At 45.2% G+C, this 16,582-nt stretch overlaps 2 protein-coding genes across 2 annotated transcripts; both read left to right on the top strand.

The window, feature by feature from the left end:
• Positions 1-5,760: 5,760 nt before the first annotated feature.
• On the top strand, positions 5,761-7,195 carry LOC134548361 (splicing factor YJU2-like). Its single transcript, XM_063393084.1, has 2 exons — positions 5,761-6,893; positions 7,078-7,195. Exon 1 carries the CDS (start codon positions 5,840-5,842, stop codon positions 6,773-6,775), a length of 936 nt encoding a protein of 311 aa, XP_063249154.1. The 5' UTR covers positions 5,761-5,839; the 3' UTR covers positions 6,776-6,893; positions 7,078-7,195.
• A 2,845-nt stretch (positions 7,196-10,040) lies between these two features.
• Positions 10,041-15,564, top strand: LOC134548362 (glutamine amidotransferase-like class 1 domain-containing protein 3, mitochondrial). Its single transcript, XM_063393085.1, has 6 exons — positions 10,041-11,018; positions 11,648-11,761; positions 12,083-12,202; positions 13,377-13,469; positions 13,796-13,952; positions 14,574-15,564. Exons 1-6 carry the CDS (start codon positions 10,969-10,971, stop codon positions 14,700-14,702), a joined length of 663 nt encoding a protein of 220 aa, XP_063249155.1. The 5' UTR covers positions 10,041-10,968; the 3' UTR covers positions 14,703-15,564.
• Positions 15,565-16,582: the final 1,018 nt, after the last annotated feature.

The following is a 16,582-nucleotide window of genomic DNA, read 5'->3' as shown; positions in this document are numbered from 1 at the left end:
AGGAAACTAAATCTTTCTGTCGAGATAGTGTTGGAATGGTAATTGGAGTCAGGATTCTAGTATTAAGTTGGGAAAGTGGTATAATTCTCTGTGTTGGTAGTTACAGGATTTTTCTTTATTCTTTGCAGTTCCTATTCTGTATGTATTTTATCTAGTTGGGAACCGGGATTCTTAATTTTAGATGGTTTGTGTTGTCCCTTTGATATTATGTCTTCTTACTTGCTCCTCAATTTGGAGGATGTGAACCTTGAGGTTGCCCTGGTGCCTGTGTTTTTCTGGTGGAGAGTAAGTGATGTATGAGAGGCAGCATTTTGTCACCGGTGTTAAGTTTGGTCGGTGTTTGCTTGTGTATTTAAGTTTAATAATACGCAAGAATGTATAGCAAATACAGGAGCTTTACTTTGGGAATTAGGCACAAGTTATCTCGAGTTTGTTTGTTAAGAAAGGCTAAGTTTGTGAAGTTTTTTTGGACTGAAGTAAAAAGCAGTAGTGTTAATGTTCTGATAATTGTACTAGATAAAGCTGTCTGATTACCGGGGCCTGATGTTTACAGTGACTCCTGGCTTTGGAAAACTTCTGGGTTTTAAGTTCCGAATTTAAGTAATGTATGGTTTATTACAGAGTAAGTTCTGCTCTTTGTAATAGTTTCTTCTATTTGGTGTGCTTTGTTTTTTTCTGTCTTGTTAAAATACTCCCCCAGGATTATGGGTGAGGTCTTAAGTTTTTCTCTTAATTTGTACAAATTTTGCTTAAAGTTATCCTTTATTAAGTTGTACTACTCACTGACTGTTTGAATTGGCTCTCTGATGAAGGGAAGAAGTCACTTCAGCTACTGCTGCAGGATTGTATCTTGCCACGCTGAAATAGGGGTCTGCAGCTGATCCTGTCTGTGAGAAATGGTTTGTAGACGGATCTGCACGAGTAGTTGATGGGAACTGCCCCGGTATATTAACCGGGAGTTCCAGCTTTTCGTGGATGTTAGCAATCACACGGCGTATGGAGTTCTTACACAGGAGTGGGCGGGAGCCAGGAAACCGGTGGGGTATGTTTTAAATGGCTTACTGAATCCCGGCTATTGAAATATGAGGCAATTCTGGTAAATTCCCCGGAGTTAGAACTCCGTACTGCTGCTCCTTGAAACCCCGCCCAGTTTCGGTCCTGGGGAGGATCTGAGGAGTGTAGTCACAATTGCTACGAGGCAGTGGAATTACAAACCAAAATAAGAAGTGTCGCCATCAAGCTAACAGCAGAGCTGAAAGGTCCGATAGTGCTTCTGGAATTGTGTTAATTTTGCTGATCATTAGGGGTGGCTGAAGCAAGGGTGAGAAGCAGTTGTGAAGGCAGATGCTTCTTGGAGGCTGAGTGAGAATGGCCATGGCAGGGTGCACATCGAAAATAGGGACAAGGTGGTCTCATTGTCTCACTCAAGTTGCGTCCTTCTTTTGGCTGTGTGTATCTGAGAATGTGCTGAGTAGGGGTCTGGAATATAAATTTGTAGTTCAGTTAATTAGCAGCAGTGCAGACTCATTACACTGAGGCTGTAGAAACTGAGTGAGGATGTGTGTAACCTTAACAGCTGATTGTCCGGGAAACTGCTGTTGTCACCGAGCATTGTAGGATACTGGGTTTTATGAATGTTTGTCTGTATGCCAAATCACTCTGAATGTGCTGAGTTTGATTCTTGAAATAAGCCCAAATTGTTTGTGCTCATCTATGATTTTTTAAACTGAATTTTTCTTTAAAAAGCTAAAACCTGTGTTAATACTATGGGATTTGGAGTAGTCTTAGTGTTTATTGTTTGCTCGCTATATATCCAGTGGACACTGTCAGAAGTATTGGTAGGATGTAAAAAGAATTGTTTGTATGTTTCAGTATAAACCTCGTTTAATAAGAAGAAAAATTTTCTTTCTGATTTTTCCTGTAACAGTGCAAAAAAGGGGAAAAATTCTGGATGGTATGGTACATTGGGTGGATAGTGAGGTGAGAATCATAGTGATCCAGGGACAAAATTGTTTTTATGGTAAAGGTGTGAATGTACTATTAGATAACTTGTTCTAATATTCAGATTTTCTGAATGGTAGACATGACAGGGATTCTCTTTATACAATATTCTTGTAGTATTGGGCTGGTTTGGAATTTTGTATTAGGTAAATTCAATCTGAGGAAGTTGCAGGATTTCGATGTATATTCATGAGATACAACCAGGAGGTAAAGTACTGATCAGAGCTTGGAAAGCGGTGTCATTAACCCCTCATTAGGAGGGACCCTTTCTTGTCCTTTTAACTACAGATACAACCATCCGAACAGCTGAAAGAGGCTGGACACACGCCTCCAGGGTTAAGAAACTAACAGCCCCGAGGGAAAACCCCGAATGGAAGGTCATCTCTTCCCCCGGAGATCTGAGGGTCCGGCTGCACCGAGGATGCCAACACCCTGGAAACATTAAGCTGCAGCCTAGAGGAGCCTCAAAGGAAACTTAATAACCACCCGACAAGGAGGACTGAGAGAGGGAAGGGTAACCAGAAGGAAGGTGTTAGAACATCAGGAAGGGTGAATCCGGAGCTCCAGAAATTTAAAGAGAAAGAACTCCAACCCCAGGATATCAGAAACAAATGGCAGAAGAAATATCCATGCGCTGCTCTGAACCTGGATGCCCCCCTGCAATCCATATATCCATTTCAAATACAATTATTGTCTTGAAATTTGGGTGGTGCACTGCAAGTGGGGGTGGGGGGGCCGCTGGGGTTATGCCCCAGGTGTTCTGAGGAAAAACAGACTCTGACTATGCGATTCTTAAACTGTGCCACACGTTTGGGATTGATAGAACCAAAGTATCCCGGGTGGTATTCAATATACGAAAAGGGGTTAAAGGGAAAATTGGATCTAAAGGCCCAAGTGTTAGCCACGGAGTGCCGTCGAACTAATGTAGTGCCGTGGGTGGCAGAGCAAGTAAAGTAATCTCGGTGGGGAATTTTTAAAAAAGGAGGTGTGCCGTCCGAACCACCCCGAGGGTCCGAGCAGAGAGCCCCTGCTGTCGCGAAGAAACTTCCCCGTTGTTCGGTTGCAACCCGACAGACGCTGGGCCAGACAGAGGGAAGCCTCTGCGGATCACTCTAGGGAGTGTGACATAAGGCTCCTCCAAAAAGTTACCCCTGTTAAGACACAAGTAACTAGCTGGCACTCAAAGGCAGTCAGGGACATGGGAATTGGAAAGATAGAAGAAAAGCAGAAAAGGCAAACATGGTTCAGGAATCGCTGGTCAGGTGTTTCTCCAAGGAACGGGAAACTCGAGAAAGGAAAACAATTAAGTTAAATACAAAACATGAATTAAAATTATTGACAAAAGAAAAGAAATGGGGGAGTTGTGGGAAATATGGTTATTTAATTCATGTTTTATAAATAATTATAGATTGGGAACTGTGATATATATTGTATGAATTTCTGTAAAGCACCTCCCTGATCTTCCGGGTTCCAAAAATGGAAGGTGAGAACGACTTGCCCCTGCCTACGTGCAGCTCAACTCATTGGGACTCGCAACAGGTCAAACGCTACGTGCCAGCAAAGACGTGCCAGCGAGGACTTACACCGGTCATCACACACCTCTACGACAGTTACTCAAAGCAAGGACTAACTCTGGACATTAGCATTTGAATGTGCCCGGGGACCCTTTCGGGAATTAATGTAAATAAAGTTAATGGTCGATGATTAGAGAAACAATGGGAGGAAAGTTGCCGAGGGGGAAACTAAGTGTATTTAAGTTGGGTCTTTAGGTGGGCAAGTTTGTGAACCCAGCTAGAGACAAGGCTGCCAGGTCCTGTGTCTCTGGGGTCACCCTTGGCTCTACTTTTCCCGGGAGAACTTCGGTCAAGTAAGTTTGCTGTTCGTGGGGTTCGTATTGTTTTGTTTTTATTGTTTGAAATTGTTATAATTTGATTCTAAATTTTGTGATTTGGATGTTAATAAACCAAACTATTGAATTTGGCAATAAATTTGTCCTGGCGTTTATAACACACAATAATAGATAGGACATCCAATTCTATTGCAATGAATGCATTTGTCCTGCTGTGTTGTTAAGATTCGGTTTTTCAGCACAGTTATTTATCTCCCTGAAAATATAGTAGCAATTACACATCAATTAAGCTCTAGCCCCTTCCTGTGATATAGATATCTAGGAAAAAAATGAAGATAAGTGTAGAATAAAGTCATAAAGGTTCACAGTGAGGTTTGGGGTTTTTTGGTAGGGATGGGTTTTTTGTTTCCTTTTGCTTTGTTGTTTTGGTTTTATTTAAACACTAGTGGTGTTATGGCCAACGTGACTGAAACGAAGGTTTGTTGGGAAGGACTTTTACCAGGCCTAGAAATATCCCTGAGAGGAAACACACTGTTTCTTGGAGTGTCTGTGGCTTTGCAAGCTAGCAGTATTTGATATGTGTGAATATGCACACACTTATAATTTTTTTCAGAGTGGGAACTTAGATAATCCTGCACCTTGTCCTAGTTTAGGACAAATTTAGGGGAAAAATCCCCACAACTCCCTCCCCCACCACCGGGTTCGGGAGGAATTTCCTCAGAGGAAAAGTGGAAAAAACTTGTTTATTGAGAAGCAACGAAAAAACACTCCCCAACACAGGAAAACAGTCCGAGATGACAAGAAATGTTTTCACCAGTCCAAGAGAGGGTGAGCAGTCTCTGCTGGGGAGGTGCTAAAGCTTCTTTCAGGTGCAGACTCCGGGGGGTTTTCCCTTGATGTTCCCGAATCAGGGCCCGAAGCAGGTCCGATGTCTTCAGGGAAGAGAGGAAGGAAAGAAGGGGAAAGACAAAAGCAGAAAAAATGGCAAAAAAGCAAGCAAAAAGCAGAAAGCAAGAGAGCAAAGCCAGCAAAGCAGCCTAAAGCTAGCAGGAAGCAAGCCAAAAGCAAAAGCCGGAGGAGGGGCTCAGCTATAGACAAAACAGACTGAGAACATGGGAACAGAAACATGAAAATGTCCTGTCACCCCAGGACATTCCACCCTTATCCCATATCGTGAACATGTTACTGAACACAATGAAAAAAAACCAAAAACTTGACGGAAAGAAGGTAAGCAGCGATCGCAGAAGGAGTCAAAAAGACTTTAAAAAGAAACGATGGCAAGAGATTACCCTGCTGATTTTCAGCGTGTAGCCATCAGTGCCTCCCAGAGGGGCGATAAGATAAGAACTAATATGGAACAGCTAGCCCTATGGGTTCAGAAAGAACGAAAGCCAAAGCTGCCATCGCTTCTTTTTAGTGAAGCAGGATGGAAGGAAAAAGGAAGATTCATATGGGACGCTGTAGTTTTACCGGGAAAAAGAGCAAAGATACGTTCAGAGTTAAGCGTAATTTGGGAAAAAGCAATAACTACCTTGCAAACATTCGCTGTAAAGAGCAAAGCCGTAATTTTAGCCGGAGAAAAACAAACTCCCTGTCCCTCTGTTTCCCTCTCCAAGATAAAGAAACAAAAGAAAACGACTAAGGTAGCTAAGCGCTTCAGTAGAAATTCCATGCATTCCACGCATTCCGCGGCTGAGAATGCAGCTCCGCTTTGCCCCTCCCTTTGTTCGGCTCTGGCCGGCTGTGCAGGGAGAGGGCAAGAAATGCTCTCAGTTGTAGAGAGCATTTCTTCCCCTCTCGGGCACAATGAAGACAAGCAGGACGTGGCTCAGCTGCCAGAGCCGGGAGGCGGTGCGAAAGACGAGAAGGCAGGCGGGGCCGAAGGCACAACAAGGAGGGCACAGGTGATGCAGCAAGGAAGCGGCGGGCGGCGCGGGGGCAGCGGCGGCGGCACCGGCACCGGCACCGGGCTCGGGAGAAGCCGCAGCGATGTCGGAACGGAAAGTGCTGAACAAATATTACCCCCCGGACTTCGATCCGGCCAAGATCCCGAAGCTCAAGCTCCCGAAGGACCGGCAGTACGTGGTGAGGCTCATGGCCCCCTTCAACATGAGGTGTAAGACGTGTGGGGAGTACATCTACAAGGGCAAGAAGTTCAACGCCCGCAAGGAGACGGTGCAGAACGAGCTCTACCTGGGGCTGCCCCTCTTCCGCTTCTACATCAAGTGCACGCGCTGCCTGGCCGAGCTCACCTTCAAGACAGACCCCGAGAACACGGATTACACCATGGAGCACGGCGCCACCAGGAACTTCCAGGCAGAGAAGCTCCTGGAGGAGGAGGAGAAGAGGCTGCAGAAGGAGAGGGAAGAGGAGGAGCTCAACAACCCCATGAAGGTCCTGGAGAACCGAACCAAGGACTCCAAGCTGGAGATGGAGGTCGTGGAGAACCTGCAGGAGCTGAAGGAGCTCAACCAGCGCCAGGCCAACGTGGATTTTGAGGCCATGCTGAAGCAGACGCGCAAGGAGCAGGAGGAGGACGAGCAGGAGATGAAGGCCATGCTGGAGCAGGCGCAGCACCGCCGGCTCCTGCTGGACTCCGACTCCGAACCGGCCAAACCCCGGCCCGGTGCCTCGGCCCCGACAAAACCCACGGACATCCTGCAGGAGGACCCCCAGCCCCAGAGCAAGAGGCCGAGGACGGCGAGCTGGGAGCGCAGCGTGGGCAAGCTCAGCACCAGGGCCCAGCTGGCCGGGCTGGTGGCCCGCAGGAGGCAGCAGCCAGATCCTGCCCTGGAGAACGGGCCGGGAACCGGGGGCACCGCGGCCAGCACCGGCTCCCTTCCAGCAGCAGCAGCAGCAGCAGCCACGTCCTCGCTGGGTTTGCTGGGAGCCTACTCGGACAGCGAGGGCAGCGCCAGCCACTGAGGGGCTGAGGGGCAGGGAGGAGGAGCAGGGCCGGGGCTGTCCCGGCTCCGGCTGCTCCCAGAGCCCCTCACGGAGCTGGAAGCACGGCCAGGGGCCCCAGGGGCCCGGGGGTCTCCAGGTCTCTGCTGTCCCCACGCCCTGCCCAGGGGCCCGGGGGTCTCCAGGTCTCTGCTGTCCCCACGCCCTGCCCAGGGGCCCGGGGGTCTCCAGGTCTCTGCTGTCCCCACGCCCTGCCCAGGGGCCCGGGGGTCTCCAGGTCTCTGCTGTCCCCACGCCCTGCCCAGGGGCCCGGGGGTCTCCAGGTCTCTGCTGTCCCCACGCCCTGCAGCAGCAGCAGCACGGGGAGCTGCTTTCCCTGCACAGGAATCCCGGGGCAGCCCAGCCCCGCTCCCAGGATGTGTTGGGAAGTGCCAGGGCTGGCCAGGACTCTGCTGTGTCCCTTCTGGGGGTGCCACTGTCCCCACCCCTGCAGTGATCGTGGCCAGGTCGGGTTTGGGGTGTCCTGACTGCCCTCAGCAGGAGGGGGGCCTTGGAGCCGGGGTGCAGGGCAGGGTGGGTGCTCAGCCCCTCCTTCACTTCAGCAGTGCCAGGGTGTCTCAGGTCCCAGCTTTGCACAATCCCGGGGGGCTCTTCCAGCCCCTCCCTGCGGGGACGGGGCTGTCCTGCCACCAGCAGCCCCCCCAGATGTCCCCAGGAGCTCGGGTTTGTCCCCCCCAGATGTCCCCAGGAGCTCGGGTTTGTCCCCTCCCCGCCGTTCCGAGCCCGCTGGGCTCCAGCAACCACAGCTCCAGAATAAATTGGATCTGGCACAGCTGAAAAAAAAAAAAGAAAAAGAAAAAGAAAAAAAACACCACAAAAAACCACAAACAAACAAACAAAAAAAAAAAAAGAAAAAGAAAAAAAAAAAGGAAAAAAAAAAGGAGAAAAAGGAAACTAGATTTAAAATTACATGGAAAATAGTTATTAGTGCCCTGCTAGCTACAATTCCTGTGTCACCACCCAGCCAAGGAAGGACAGCTCAAGGTGTGCTGGTCACTCAAACCTTCACTTGCAGGAAATTGGAATGGTGGTTGTAGATAACTGCTGGGAATGGCGTGAGGTACAGCTCTGGGAAAAGACAATAAACAGGGACATTTAAACGTCCCACGTGCTGCTGCAATCTGAGTCATAAAAAAAGGAGAGTTGCAAACAACATTTAGAGGTCACCCAGGCCCTTCCGTGGTCACACAGCTCACACTTGTCAGTGGAGGTGCTCACACAGCACGGAGCTGCACACACAACTCACAGCAATGATTACATTTAAAAACAGATGGATGATACAACAAGGAAATAAATGCTAGCATAGTAGGTGGACTCAAGTATAAAAAGTTTATGCCATGTGAAGCATTTTAAAAACATGAAAACATCAGAGTCTTATTCATATCATGGCTTTACAAACCAATTTCAATGGGCTTGATTTAAAGGTGATAATCTATTAACACCAATCTTTTCAGTAACTTTTCACAGCAGCCGTAAAGTTCTACAATTTTTTGGGTAAAGTTGGTAGAAATTGAATACTATATTATCTAGCTCATATGTTTATACTGGGCCTATTACTAAAAGCTTTTAGTTCCATATCAATACACTGGATGTGTCTGCATCCTTGTGCAGTTAGTATTACAAGTGTTTTATTTTCAAAATACACTCTGAGAATGAATACATTAGTCCATTTACATGATTAGACTTCTAATATTTTTCAGTTTATGACCAAGAAATGATGCTGCTGATAGAATAAATGCCCAATACTGTGTAAAGCAGTAGCTAGGAAGTTTCTCCTGCTGTTGGCACAAAACAAACCCAAAACAAAGTGAGGAATCTTGACTGAGGTTTTTGATCTGCCAACAGTGTCAGCTGAAAAAAAATTGTACTGCTTCATCTTTCTCCCCCTAGACCAGGAATGACTCTTTCCAGCAGTGTGCAGGGATGGTGTTGGGGAGCTCCCTGGATTTATAAAAATGCTTTGAGCTGCCTGCATCAAAAGGGCTTTGTATGGCTTGTCACTGGGAAAATGCTACCACTGAGATTTCAGCATTAGTGACTTCTGGGTTCAAAGCAATTTGGAAGTTTGCCTCCCTTTTGTGCTGTAAAGGGATTCCTGTAAAAGACTCTGGTGTGGGGCTGAAATTGCAAGGTTGTTTTAGCCATGCAGGTGTTACTGAAATGGATTTCCTTGTGTTTTAGTTTTCCTCTACTTTGTAGGAGGGCACTGTGAAAAAAAAAGGCAGCAGAAATCCTCTCTTTATTCCAGCAATAAAGGTGAAACTGGGCTGGGAGCACAAGAAGGACTCTGTGCTACCACTCTGGATTCCTTAAATGCAATTTTAAGACCACCTGCATATCTGGTTTTGCAATTTACATGACAGTTTACATTGCAACCCTATTTACATGACATCCTCAGTGACCTGTCAGTACGTGGTGGGCAGGGATGCCAATGGAGCAGGGCAGGTGAAAAGGAACATCCTCCAGTGTCCTGGGGGAATTACCTGGAGGCTGGGGGAGGCTGCACAGGTGGCTCTTGGGGTTGCTTCTGTCCTTTGGCACTGAGCACAGCCCTGCCAGGGCTCCTCTGGGTCCTTGCAGCTCAATTCTTGCACCACTCCTGCCCTGGCTCGGTCTCTTTCCCATCTCTGACCAAGAAGCCCAGCACAACAATTTTTAGCAGGCAAGAAAAGATTGGCATCAGTAGATGTCATCACTTGGAAAATGCCATGAACCTCCTTCTCCTCCTTCCCTTCATTTGTTTGCTTCAGATCCTCATTCTTAAAATTCTTGCTCTTATGGAGAGAGGAACTGCTTGGCCTGTGTTCTTATGCCATACCCTGAGTGTATCGTGTGTAGTGATACATTTCTGATAGTCCTTTCTTCTCAAAGGATGAGACAGAAAAAGAATTTAGAAAAAAGGAAGAGAAAAAGTAATTATAAACTAGGTGTAGGAATATATTTGTTTTAGTTGGGGGTTTTTTGTTTGTTTTTTGCTGTTTCAACTTTCTTTTGTGAAATATCTTTCCATACTCAGAATGTATGGAAACACCTTCTTAATTCCATGTAAAAGTGGAGAAAAATGCAGTTCTTAGTATGTAACTAGTATAGGCTAACTCAGCATTCCCACAGTGCCTGTTGATGAAAGGCAGAGCTGTGTGAGTGATATGGGGAGGGGAAGGGGAGGAATCAGGGGAGAGGGAGAGGTTTTGGATGTCTTATGTACAGTGTAACTGGAAGGTACCTGGGGTGAGATATAAACCCAAAATCTGACCAATAGTTTAGAAAAGAAAGGCTAAGAGAAAAGGTTTAAGGAAAAGGAAAAGTCTGAAGGGAAAGAAGGGAAAGGAGGATAATGTTAAAGGAAGAAGACAGCCAAGTCACACCTGCACCCCAAAAAAAAATTCCATCTGCATTGGCTAAAAGATGTGATACCTTGTCTTTTTTGATGTGGCTGTCAGTGTGATGATTAAGGAATTTTATAATTCCAGTCTGGCTTGTTGCTACATACAGCACTATGTGGGAATGCAATTAGCACAGCCTGACCAAATTATTTCAGGATGTGCTGTTTTGACATCCCTTTGCCTTGTGGCACCCTTTGCAAAGAGGAAAGCTTGATCCTAAAATGCACTGGCTCCTGGTTCGTTTGTGACACAAAACATGGACTTTAGCTTATAAGTTACATATGTTTTGAAGTCCTTGCTGCTACCAGACTGTTTTTCTGGCAGCCCTCTGGACAGGGGCACTGCTGGCAGGGGAATTTGTCTCTCCTCTCTCTCTGCCTGCTGATCCGTCAGGGGCTGTGTCCTCACATGCAGCTGGCACTAAAATGTTGAGATTCTTTAACTGAACTCCCTGAGGGGATTTAAGAGATAGATGTGGCTCTGAGGGACATGGTTTAATGGTGGACTTGGCAGTGCTAAGTGTTGGACTCGATGATCTTTTCCAGCCTCAATTATTGTGGGATTCTGCAATTCCTGAGAAATGCTGGGCTGCTTACGTGGCTAGCAGATTTTCAGAAGTCATAGAGTTCTTGAGATGAGGGCAGGCAGTCCAGACTTTTAAGGCCAGTAAAACTACACATATATTACCTTTTAAACCTTCTGATTGCAGAAGGGCCTCTCTAACTGAGGGAACAACCAGAATACAAATAAAGAACTCTTATAGACCAAGCGATGGCTCTCATCAGGGTTTACGATGGCACAGAAATCCACGAAGCATCAGCGTAAGTTGGGCTGTGGGCTCCAAAAAAGCCTCCATTACATTGCAGCAGTTTGTTTATTTTAGTTTTGCTGTCTCTGGCCATCAGAATTCCCTAAAGAGATGAATGATGAGGCTTTCTCACAGTTTTCTCACAGCCTAATTGTGAGCTCAGGCTGCATTCTTGTGGAACCCAGTGACTGTGCAAAGATTGAGCACTGAGTGTGTGATGCCAGAACAGTGAGTCTGGGAAAGACTCTCTTCAGAAACAGAAACTCAGAGTTCCAGATTCAGTCCCAAGAGAGTTAAATACAGACTTCATTTCAGAACTGCTTGAGTTTCCGTTCCTGGGGCTAAATCTAACAGCAGAATTGTTAATGTCTAAGTGGAGTTAATTCTTCCTGTGAGTTAATAAGAGATGTGTCACCTAGACCTAGATTCAATGTTAATGACTGTGTTAATTGTGAGATTCTTCCATAACACCTGGAGACTTGTAAAAAGGAAGCTTTTGTTGTTCCTGGTTGCCTGCTTTGGTAGGATGTGTGTTTTTCCTCATCTCTCAAAGTCAGTTGGTGGAATATTTGCAGCACATTTAGGGGTCAGATAAAGCCTGTCCCTTAGAGTTTTCTGCACGTTGTATCTCTGTTTTTGTAGTGTGCTGGTACACCTGAGCCGTGGGGGCGCTGAGGTTCAGATGTTTGCTCCAGATGTCCCTCAGATGCACGTCATTGACCACAGTAAAGGGCAACCAGCTGAAGCTGAGTCTAGGTAAGTCTGTGATGTGTTGGGCATTCTGGAATGGCTCTTGTAGCTCTTGGCTAGGTGCCTTTAGTAGCTTTAAGCCAGCTGTGGTGGTTTTCTTGGAGAGAAGATGCTGCCTGAGTTTTCTGGACTTGATTATCTACAGTCTGTCAGTGCCTGTGTTTCCCAGCAGTAGCATTTCAGAACCATCAATAGCTTCAGTTACTAAGTACCAATGTTCTGGCTTCCTCCCTTCCTCACCCTCCTCTTCCTCTGCAAGACTTTATTTACACTCTTCTGTGTGCAAATGCTTAATTAATCACATTGTTTTATTTCTGGTGCTTCAAGGAATGTTTTAGTGGAGTCTGCAAGAATCGCTCGTGGTAAAATCGCAAGCCTGGCTAAGCTCACCACAGCAGACCATGATGCTGTGATATTCCCCGGTGGATTCGGAGCTGCCAAAAACTTGTGAGTGCCAACCAAGCATCACATTCCTCAACTAAATATTCATAATTCACCGTGCATACTCAGCCTGGCAAAGAGAAGGCTTTGGGCTGATCTAATAGCAGCCTTTCAGTAGCTGAAGGAAACATGCAGAAAAGATGGCAAGAGACTTTTTGCAAGGGTCTGGTGTGATGGTACAAAGAGGAATGAATTTGAACTGAAAGACAGTAGGTTTAGATGAGATATTAAGAAGCAGCTGCTTGCTGTAAGGGTGGTGAGACACTGGAACAGGTTGTCCAGAGAAGCTGTGGATGCCCCATGCCTGGCAGTGTTCAAAGCCAGGTTGGATGGAGCTTGGAGCAACGTGATTTAGAGGGAGTTGTCCCTGCTTATGGCAGAGGGGTAGGAATGAGATGATCTTTGAGGTCCCTTTCAGCACAAACCATTCTGTCATTCTGTGAACCAAGATTCACACAACAAAATCCATAAATGGCCTTATTTACTACCTATGTAACTCCTAATAATTAATAAGGATCATTCTTTCAAAGTCTTGTCGTCTTCTTGTTTTTAGTTCTCTGAGCAATGTTGATGAGAATTCAAGAGTTTAGATAATGCATAAATCCTTTTTACTCCCCCTAGTGGTGTTTCTTTTTGGGCCTGAGGGAAGTGAAGGTAAAACTTAAATGGTTTTGGGTGCTTGTAGTGTTGTTACTGTTTCTTCTCTCTGCCTACCAGGAAATCCCCTGTTACTTTATAATTATAAAACAACAGCTGGCTCAAAAAAAAAAAAAAAAAAAAAGGAACAAGAAGTGTTAGCCATGTGGAATACTGATAATCTTGCTATTGAAATAGCTTTTTGTTGGCTTTGAGAAACATGAATGTTACTTCCCTTTTCTTCTTACATATTTTTCTTCTTTGAAAAGATGGCTGTTCAACTTCTCAGTAATCCTAGAAAGCTGATTTGATAATTCTCATTTTAAGATGTTTTTATTAAGTAAGGCACTTTCTGGCAGACCAAAGTTTTAGAAGAGAGACATTTTGGCTAAAGCATTGATGGTCATCTCCAGAGTGTTTTAAACCAATTTTTTAGTGGCTGTGAGTTTGGGATGATCTTTTGGAGCCAGTTTCACAGCAGATGGGCAAATACCTCTGTTTGTAGGTTTATACTGAGCTTTGTGGGGGTTTCTTGTTGTGACAGATCTACCTTTGCTGTTGATGGGAAGGATTGCAAAGTGAACAGAGAAGTTGAGCGAGTCCTGAAAGATTTCCACAAAGCAGGCAAACCTATTGGGTATGTATGTGAGTGTTGGATGGCATTTGTTTGGAGGTGTGAGCATGGAGACAACCTGTGTTGTGTTGAAATGTGCAGCTGTTGTTGGAACTGGGAAAAGTATCTTGTATTTTGTATCATTTGTAGCCTGTTTTTAAAATGTGTTTTTCAAGATCTGTGTGTGTAGGTATTTCTCAAAGAGAAGCTGAAGAAATGCTGAGAGGAAGTTGCCTTGTGATGTAGCTCAGCTTTTCAAGGCTGAAATTCCATTTGAATCTTGTCAGTTGTGAGCAAGTTCTGGAATTAATGCTGTTGCAGAATTGCTCTTACAGTTTCTTCTGTTGCAGCCTGTGCTGCATTTCCCCAGTGCTGGCAGCAAAGGTGCTCTCTGGAGCTGAGGTAACTGTGGGCCACGAGGAGGAGGAAGGGGGCAAGTGGCCTTATGCTGGGACTGCAGGAGCCATCAAAGAGCTGGGAGCAAAGCACTGCGTGAAAGAAGTAACCATATCCTTTCCTGGTAATTCCCATGTTGGGAGACAGTTCAGAAATGTGTCATTAAAGGAATGAACACGTGTAGGGTCTGTGCTTTCCCACATAGATTTTCATGGGGATGTGCAGTGGGTGGCAGAAAGCAGTGGTGCAGTGCAGGATTAGAAACTCTTCTGTCCACAACTGCTGTGTAACAGGTGCTGTGGAACCACACCCTGGGAGTCAAAGTTCTCAGTCAGCTCCCTTGGACACCCAGTAATACACCAAGTGCTGCATGAATTTGCACATAAAAGTGGCATGAGTTACAGCTGGTCAGTTCTCTTTGAGATTTTTATCCTTTTCCTGAGGTCTAATGCTGCAGACTGTACTCTGAGACATTTTACTACCATCAGTGAATTTTGTAGGTTTTCTTGTGTTCCTGGGTGTTTCCACAGGTTTCTCATGCAGCATTTGTATTTCTGCCAGAAATACCTTGTCATAGCTTGGATTATAGGTTGCAGCTGTCTTTATAGCTGGATGATACAACATATTTAGAGGAAGTTTTTATAGGATAGTGGAGCTGTGAGGTTTTGTCAGTGCTGGTTCATTTTGCAGGCAGCATCTGCAAGTTCCGTGTTTTCCTTAACTCCTTTTCACGAAGCTCATGTGGATACAAAAAATAAGGTGGTGACCACCCCAGCATTTATGTGTGAAACAGCATTACACCATATCTTTGATGGCATTGGGGCAATGGTAAAGAATGTGCTAAAATTAACTGGCAAATAAAATCAGAAATATTTAAATTTAGGGTGTAGCATCAAACTTCATGGACCAATGGAGACATTTGCACCTGCTTGTCCTGTTCACACTCTAGTGAATGCTGATATGAAGCTGATTGATTGCCAGCTGCAGGATTTTCTGTGCCTTTCTGAGGGAGGGGCACTGCAGCAGAGGACTGGAGCCTGGCCTGAGACACAGAGCATTTTCTTGAGCTTTTCCATCTGCACAGAACTTGACTAGATGTGTTCTGAAACAATCAGAACTGAAACACCAATACACCAATGTCAAACCAGTTCTGAGGGGGAAGAAGACTCAAAGCCCTTTCAGAAGCTGAGGGCGGGTGTGATGTAGGGGTTTGGCACATGGCAGCATATCTAGTGGATGAAGAATGGGAGCAGAGAGGAATGAGTGCATGGTTCAAGGTGTCTAAGCTCAGGCCTGTGTCTGGGAACTAACAGCCAGGGTCACTTGTTGAGGGAAGAGACATCTTCCACGTCTTAATTTAACTCAGTGTTAATGAAAAGATTTGGTTTCCATTTTGAAGAATCGTGCTTTCACACTGTCATTGTGAACACCAATCAGCAGCAGGACACAACTGCCACACCAGTAGCACTTTGGAAAACTCATCCATTGGTCCATTATAGTTTTAAAAGTCTTGAAATGAGGAAGAAATGAATATCCGCTGATGTGACGCACAACTCCTAAGGACAGCTGCCCTGTTAAAGCAGGTGTATGACAAGTAGTGAATGGAAAAAACAATCTCAAATTATCCTAACTTCCCCTGCTTTAGGGTAATAAGGCTTTCTCCAAAGAAGTATTATTGAATGTCTGGAATAATGATGTATAAATAAATTTGTTTCTGCCTTTATCTTCTCCTTGTCTTTTCACTTTTGTTTGGGAGCTGCCTGGGATAACTTACACTGGTTGGTACATTTTAGCAGTTTTTCTGCTTTTCAGTTCACCAATTTTGCACATTTTTTCCATATAGAATCCAGCAGAATCTTCTCCACCTCTTCCAGGTTTTTTGTCACCTTTCTTCTGAGCAGGACACAACATTTCTCAAATTCAAATGAACAAACAAGCGAAATTACACCCCTTACCTTGGATTAAAATTTCTCTTCCATGACTGATTTGCTGAAGTGAACCCATATTTTCAAGGGAGAATTTTGTGCTTCATAAATGAATCTTCAAGCCTGAGATTGACTTGGTGTATGGCAAATGTCATTTGTGGCTGAACACTTGCCAGTGGTGTGGGGTGACTTTTTTTATTGGGGTGAGTGAAGGGAAGCCTGAGTGTGAGTGTCGGGCATGCTCAGCTTGCTCAGTCAGGGTTCAGGGAACAAGCACTTTTGCTTCTGGAACCTCCTAGTGATCAATTTTTTGTCACTAAAAGAAAAAAAAATCACAGTTGGATTTAGAAGATTTGAATTTGTACTTCAGTGCTGGCACTGTTTTCTTGGGGATTTCAGAGATTCCCTGTGCAGATCACCAACTCCAATGAGGTTACAAAGGAATCATGCACAGACACCAAATCACTGTGGAAGTAGGCATGGTTCATAAAGTGGATTTTGGACATTCTCTGAAACCTTTTTTGCTTATGCATCAAATTCTTCATGAAATTTTCAGCATCAAGGTGGTAAGAAGCAGAATTTAAAATACTGCCACCATATAATTCAGTGCAAAAATAGCCCTTTGCTTGTACAAAGTGGATCTTTTTAGGATCAATTTTATACAGAGCCTAAGCAGAGGATGGGAGGTCATTGTTCATATAAAATGTAATAACATTTCAAAGTGCATGTGTTTCCCACATCTGCAGGAGCTTTAAAAGAAATTTGGTAACAGAAATGGTATTGAAATCTCCAAGGTGGAAGAACAGCTGTTGTGCC

Source organism: Prinia subflava, chromosome 3 (assembly GCF_021018805.1).
Source record: "Prinia subflava isolate CZ2003 ecotype Zambia chromosome 3, Cam_Psub_1.2, whole genome shotgun sequence".
Lineage (NCBI taxonomy): Eukaryota > Metazoa > Chordata > Aves > Passeriformes > Cisticolidae > Prinia > Prinia subflava.
The sequence above is the reverse complement of the archived record's forward strand: the minus strand, read 5'-3'. Positions and strand labels throughout refer to the sequence as shown.

Excerpts from the sequence above, each read along its gene's own strand:
- LOC134548361 (XM_063393084.1), top strand. The coding sequence starts at position 5,840 with ATGTCGGAACGGAAAGTGCTGAACAAATATTACCCCCCGGACTTCGAT.
- LOC134548362 (XM_063393085.1), top strand. The coding sequence starts at position 10,969 with ATGGCTCTCATCAGGGTTTACGATGGCACAGAAATCCACGAAGCATCA. Across the intron at positions 12,203-13,376 it reads TTCGGAGCTGCCAAAAACTT|ATCTACCTTTGCTGTTGATG; the intron begins GTGAGTGCCAAC and ends TTGTTGTGACAG. Across the intron at positions 13,470-13,795 it reads AAAGCAGGCAAACCTATTGG|CCTGTGCTGCATTTCCCCAG; the intron begins GTATGTATGTGA and ends CTTCTGTTGCAG.